The following is a 6,719-nucleotide window of genomic DNA, read 5'->3' as shown; positions in this document are numbered from 1 at the left end:
TGTTTCCCGAGACGAAGTCCAGGGAAACATTGAGATTTAATGGAAACAAGATTCGCTGTTCTCTGAGGGACCAGTCATTAAGTGATTTGTTATATAGCAAAAGAAAACAAAAGCAAATTTTGAAAAACGCGCCGAGATTCCAGCAACAACATCAGGCCACCTTCAACTGCACGCTCTGATCACGTACAATATTCTCAACATTGCTCGGGTAACAGTGAACTGTTTCCCGTTTGACGTCATAGTTTTCGCAATGTTGCCCGTTCATGGCATTTGGCGGTAAACAGTTTCATTGTTAGATGGCAGGTGACCATGAACTAGCCAGTGAATGGGCTCGCTGTAGCGGGAAAAACGCCAGCTATATAATAGTTGAAAGTATTGGTGAAATGAAACTGATGATGAAATTTTACCTGTGTTTGCACAATTTCTCTGAACTTTGAAATTTATTTTCTCGAGTTCCCATAGGAAATTGTTTTTGGTGTTATTTTAGGCAACTATTTATATCTTTAGCTTTAAGAAAATGCAAAAAGGACTGTAAAATACCGAAAATTATTCTGGTACAAGTTTTTTGTCCACTAAAAACTGGCATTGCTCGATTTTCTATCGGATTTCGTCTCAAACATTTTCCGTCCACACTACGTCGAGGGAATTTAAAAACGAGGCAACAATCAGTTCACCGGTCATTTTAGATTTGTGCTTCACGAAATCTTCAGGTCAGGAAAATCGAAGAGTATCGCCGTTGACGTCCTCGTTTTCGAAAAGCTCCGTTTTCAAAATGATTTCCGTCCACACGAAATCGAAAAGCTGTCGTTTTCAAATTCCCCTGGTTTGAAGAGCGTTTTCGAAAAGCTCTGTTTTCGTGACGGATTAGTGTGGACGGCAGGCCTAACCGTAGAAATAAAGCTGCGTTTTCAAATTCCTCTGCTTTGAAGAGCGTTTTTGAAAAGCTCCATTTTCGTGACGGATTAGTGTGGACGGTAGGCCTAACCGTAGAAATAAAGCTGCGTTTTCAAATTCCTCTGGTTTGAAGAGCGTTTCCGAAAAGCTCCGTTTTCGTGACGGATATAGTGTGGACGGTAGGCCTAACCGTAGAAATAAAGCTGCGTTTTCAAATTTCTTCGGCGCACTGTGGACGGGGTCTTACACACCCTGACCAGGGCTCGAGAAGAACCTAGGGAGAGGAATCTTGAGTATGACTGAGAGTTCTAGCCTGTTCCAGGTTCTCGGTAGTTACAGTTGAACCCCGCTATTTCAAACTCTCAGGGGAAATGAAAAATACAGTAGTTCGAAATGGTGGGAGTTCGAAATAGCTCCATAGTAAATAACTGAAGGACCAATCCATGGGAAATGATTTTGATTTCGAAATAACCGGGAATTCGAAATAGCCGAGTTCGAATTACCGGGGTCCAACTGTACTATTACACCACCCTTAGCTGTTTTGTGCTGATGTAGTTCTATATACGTTTGATTTTCTAAGATTGTTTGTAAAGAATATAAACATTTTAGTCTTTTAGTGAATTTGCGTCTGCATTCAAAGCTCTCAATGCCGTGACTGAGAAGGTGTTTTCTAACGATTTCATTTTACAACAATAGGTGGTACAGTCACCGAGAACTTTACAGGACAGAGGTTTCAATGGAGAAGTTCCCAAGCTGACGTATAAACAAAATGAAGACTTCTTGAACACTTCTTGATCAGGTGTAAGCTTTTGACTGTGTAGTTTCTGATGCTACATTTGGGATTGGAGCTCTCTAACCTCACGCCCGGTCCAAACGCCGCTCCACTCATGTGCCGAACCAAACTTGATTAAGTTCGACTTTAGAGAGGCTTTGGAGCGACGGCTGGTTCAGACGGCGTGCTTGCGTCGAGCTTAATTCGGGAAGCCGATGGTAACAATTTTCGACGAGAAAATATGCGTTCTGAATTTAAGAACTCTGTCCAAATAGAAAAGCTGTGACTAACATTTCGCTGTTATCATGGTGTTATAGCAATATTTAGGGAAGCAAATTCAACCTCAGGGTTCAGTGTTTGTATTTAGACAGGTTTTCTCCCGGTTAAATCGACTTGTTAAAGGGAAATCTAATAAGTTGGGCTATTATCACGACGAAAAAGCAAAAAATGAATTTGCGCCAAAGAAACTCGCTTACACATTCCTGTTTCTCATAAATCGAAGGCATACTGGTATTTTGTTGTCTTTATTTTTAGAGACGACTTTGAGCTTCATGCATGACTGGTCACGCCACTCAATTTTGGGCCAATCACGAATCCCGTTATATGAAAAAGAAGCTACAGTAATTTATGCATTAGGTTCGACACATGAGGAGAACGCCGTATGAATCAGCTGCCGCTCCAACGTCGCATAGTGCGACAGACCCTGCCGAATTTAATGTTGTTTGCCGCACCAAACTTAACCTGCCGAACCAAACTGATTCAAACGCCGCTCTTCTGCTCTTCGGCGAATGAATGGAGCGACGTTTGGAACGGGCCTTAGTTAGTAGCATTATAAATCTTATAGTTATAGTTTTAAGCCTTAGCTGTAGTCTTACGCTTTTAGCTTTTATTACTTTACTATGATTATTATTTTACTGTTGGACCTTATTTTTTAGGGGACCCTTCTGAAAACCACTACTTGGTGATTGATTGATTTTGTTATTGTTATATTATTATTTGTTTTTATATATAGGAATAAAATTATGTTAAAGCCAAAAGATTTCAATTCTGCTACCTTAAAAGATATGTTTTAAAGTAGTTTTCTTTCAGTTTGTGCATTTTTTTAGTGTCCACTATTTTGCTACTGTAAAATGTTCTTGGTAATCTTTTTTTTTTTAGATAAAGTTTGCCAGAAGTACACGGCTGGTTTTCCTTTAGCCTCCGCTCAATAAGAAGCTTGGTATTGAACCTCTCCAACGAAATGATTTTAACGATGATTTTAACGGTGTAGATCGAAATCATTTTTACAAGAAAGGTTTCATAAAAATACTTTTTGGGAAAAAGTAACAACAAGTAACTAAATGCATGTAACTGACTGACGAACCTAAAGACTGTGCACGTTATGTAATTCTTAGGCTGTGTGCTGTCTGGAGCAACTATTTCAAAGGCAACTTAACCTCGTTCTTTTCCTCGTTTTTTGTTGTTTTGTTTGTTTTTCCCTCATCCTCTCCACGTTTCAAAGGGAAAATTTCCTCCTCAGACGGAGCGAGGAGCGTAGGGAGTTGTGGGCTTGTTGCATTTCGCTGCCTAACCATCAAGGCTTGCGCTCCCTGTTTCCCGCCTTTCAATGACGAATTGGAACGGCGCCATTTTCGTCCCCAGTGCTACTCGTTTTAAAATGTTTCGCCGACCACGTGGCCAAACGAAATGGAGGCTCTGGGAACGAGAATGAAATGGCGCCTGGAGACGAGGCAAACAGGATATTTTCGTATTCATGAGGTGGTTTCACGGCGGCAACAGTACTTCCTGAAAACGTGCACGATTCCCGTCAGCTTCTTATCAGATCAGAAGCTCGTCGAGCTTTCTTATGTCGATTTTCTAATTTAACACGCGGTGATTCGAGCCGAAGGACAATTTCCATGGTTCAATTACAGTTGCGTGTTTGCTTATGATAAAACACGTCGCGAATTTGTCTAAACAACATTAGCTTTTACGCTCCATGCGGTGTTTCAATCATCTTTAACTGAAGCCTAAAGGGCACTAAAAAGCATAGAAGAAACATTATGACTACAGCAATTAAAAATAACACATTGTCTTTGCACCCTGTTCCTGAACTTCCTAAAATAAATTCAACGTTGCATGTAAGATCTCTAAAAATTATTCAACCTCCTAAGTGAAACCTATTACCGAGCCGTTTTAAGGAAATAATTAAAGAATTTATCTACAAACTCATATGATGTACTGAAAAGATAACTTTGAATGTAAAATGGAAGTTACACAGATCTGAAAGATTCTACGGATCATGTCAGTCCAAAGGTTCTAAGTGTCCTGCTGAGCTCTATAGTTTAAGGGGAAATATAGTATAAACATTTCAATTTGTTTTGATTTCTCAAAGTGATAACTTATTTTGTTAGAAATTAACATAAGTTAAGAGACACAACTGCAGCAAAATCCTTTAACAAATGGATCAACTTTGTTGCTGTTAAAGGCCATTTGATTTGTGAACTTCTATGTACTTTCTTCAATAATTGGTCTCCTTTTGCTTTCATCTGTAACTGAAACAATTAAATTCTGGGGTGTTATCGCGAAAATCAAGTCGTTTCCAATAGTAACTTAACCAGGTGTTAAAATAATCTCACTGTTGCTATCATTTGCATGCTTTCAGCCCAAAATAGCTGTTTTAAAAAATATCCGGCGTTTGGAATAAAAGCCTTGCCTTCTTTAGCCATGTTAAGCCCTGGTCGTTCTTCGTCTTGTTCACCAGCCCTGAGTGACGGGCCGGATTTTTTAGAGTTTGCTGTTAATCACCTGTCTGTGGATGACGAAAGTGAATTTTTGTTTCCAGTTGTCGAAGAAAGGAAATTTGGCGATGGCCTCGTTAACGCGAGTGATCATTATGAAACGAGAGAGGAGTTTCAACGCCTCGAGAATGGAGCCGATCAAGATACTCCTGCGCAGTTGCAACAGCAAAAAGAAGGTGAAAACAGCAGAGAAGAAAACCCCAGCACAGAGACGAAGACGAATTCATCTGCCGGCTGCAATGAACGGAAATCGAGTACAGACAACAAACTGCCCAGTTCTAAACAAGAAGAAACATCTGCTGAAGACTTGAGCACTACATGCAAAATGTCAGCGATGTCAAGGACTTCAGATTTAAAAATAAAGAGTAAACGTCCCAACGTTCCGGGAAGTTTTGAGGAGCTTGGAGCTGTCACTAAATCTGCAGCCGTTTGGAAACGTCGCGTCTTTACTGAAAGTCATAGCCACCGATTTGAAATTTCACACAATAGGAATAAGAGGAATTCTGTGCGCAAACTGGGAGATTGTTCTTTGTTGCGTAATGTGCCTCATAATAAAGACAAATACCCAAACAAACAGAGGAAGTTAGATTTATACGACGTTGTAACAAATGTGTATGCCAAAAAGAGAGAATCCAAAAGAGATTCAACGCTGAAAAGTGCCAGGTATTTGAGCTTAGCAGAACGAAGCGGCGCGAAGTGGCTTCAAAATACCGTCCGCTCCAAGAAAATGGAATTACCGCCAATTGATGTGGTTTCAAGGGAACGCTATTTGACGCACTGGATTCCACAGAAAAGCTTTCCTTCGCATGGTGAAGTCAACGTTTTAAATGAGTACAGTAATGTTCAGAGGGACGCTCGCAAACAACCGGATTCAAACAGTATAGTTTTAAAATCAGTTTTGGAAACTCTTGAAGCTATTCATCTCAGTGGCCAAAACAGGGTGGATGTACTCAAGCATTCTTTAGCTTCACTGAGTCGCAATAATAATCGAGCAAATTTTAAGAAGAAAGCTTTGCCCCTGGTGAAAAGCGCTCTAGCTTTTAAACATCATGGTAACAAGTCAGATGAGAGACCCTGAGGCACTTATTTGTCACTAAAGTAATTTAAAGATCAGTTCGCATAATGGCAAATCAAAATACTAGCTTCGTCTGATTATACACAAGACTTTTATGCGACGGATCTCATCTATATTTAAAACATATAAGCATTGGTTTGACACACAGAGGACAAGAAATGCCTTTTAATCCACACGTTCAAGAGTAATAAATGTATGTAAATAAAAGTTGGAATTCAGATCTTCGTATCTCACATAATCAAAAGTCATGCACTTGTGAAATATTTAGATTTTTTGGCTGGCTGCAGCGGGAATATTTAGATTTTGTTTCCAAGATTAAAGTGTAGCACGCATCGTTTATACCCTGTAAATGATGCCTATTTATCTCGTCACATTAAGTATTTTACCGTTGTTGCATAATAAAGTTGAGTTTTTGTTCCAAAGTAGGGATTTATGCAGTGAGATTAGCAAACTTGAATGGTAACTTCCCCTGGTTAATTTAAGGCGATATTCTTTTCAGTTCTCTAGACCTAAATTCTAGCGCAATGCAATAAATTTTGCATACTTAGAAAATCGTGGAGTCTTGCGGATTATCAGAAAGTGTCAAATGACCAAAATTGGAGTACTTTTATCGCCCAAAGTCGAAAGCAAGCGATCATCAAATAGCTCGGTTACAGAATATAAAAATTCATGCCTGAAACGCAGATTAGAATAATTTGTTTCAAGATATTTCTTTTTTAAAGACGGCTAAAAGGTTAGAAGTACTAAGCACTTAATGACTGGCCCTAAGGGAAACGGTGAGGTTTGTTTCTCCGAGACCCTTAAGGGTTGATGGGAAACAAAACTCATTGTTTCCTGTGGGGTCAGTCATTAAGTGTTTTGTTGTACCCTTCAAACAAAAATGGAACAAACTGCGAAAAAAATTATTTGCTTGACGCTGGCTGACACGCACATTTGCCGCGGTTTCAAGGTGCACGACCTGATCACGTGCGAGTCGAAAGTTCAAGGTATTGTTTTCCTTGGGAGTTAGGCGCCGTTCATACTTTGAAAACGAAGGTCTCACTCTGAAAATGTATCAAATGTTTTCCGTCCACACTACGCCGGAGGAATTTAAAAACGCAACAAATCACCGGTTATTTTGGATTTGTACTTGAGGAGAACTTGGACAGGAAATGATTATTGTGACGCTATCGTTTTCGAAAAGCTCCATTTTTAAAAT

At 39.6% G+C, this 6,719-nt stretch overlaps 1 protein-coding gene across 1 annotated transcript; it reads left to right on the top strand.

Moving 5' to 3' along the window:
- Positions 1-2,452: 2,452 nt before the first annotated feature.
- On the top strand, positions 2,453-5,524 carry LOC145489063 (uncharacterized). The gene has a single exon (XM_081467965.1). The coding sequence runs from the start codon at positions 4,301-4,303 to the stop codon at positions 5,522-5,524; it is 1,224 nt and encodes a 407-aa protein (XP_081324091.1). The 5' UTR covers positions 2,453-4,300.
- Positions 5,525-6,719: the final 1,195 nt, after the last annotated feature.

Source organism: Orbicella franksi, chromosome 6, assembly GCF_964199315.1.
Source record: "Orbicella franksi chromosome 6, jaOrbFran1.1, whole genome shotgun sequence".
NCBI lineage: Eukaryota > Metazoa > Cnidaria > Anthozoa > Scleractinia > Merulinidae > Orbicella > Orbicella franksi.
The sequence above is the reverse complement of the archived record's forward strand: the minus strand, read 5'-3'. Positions and strand labels throughout refer to the sequence as shown.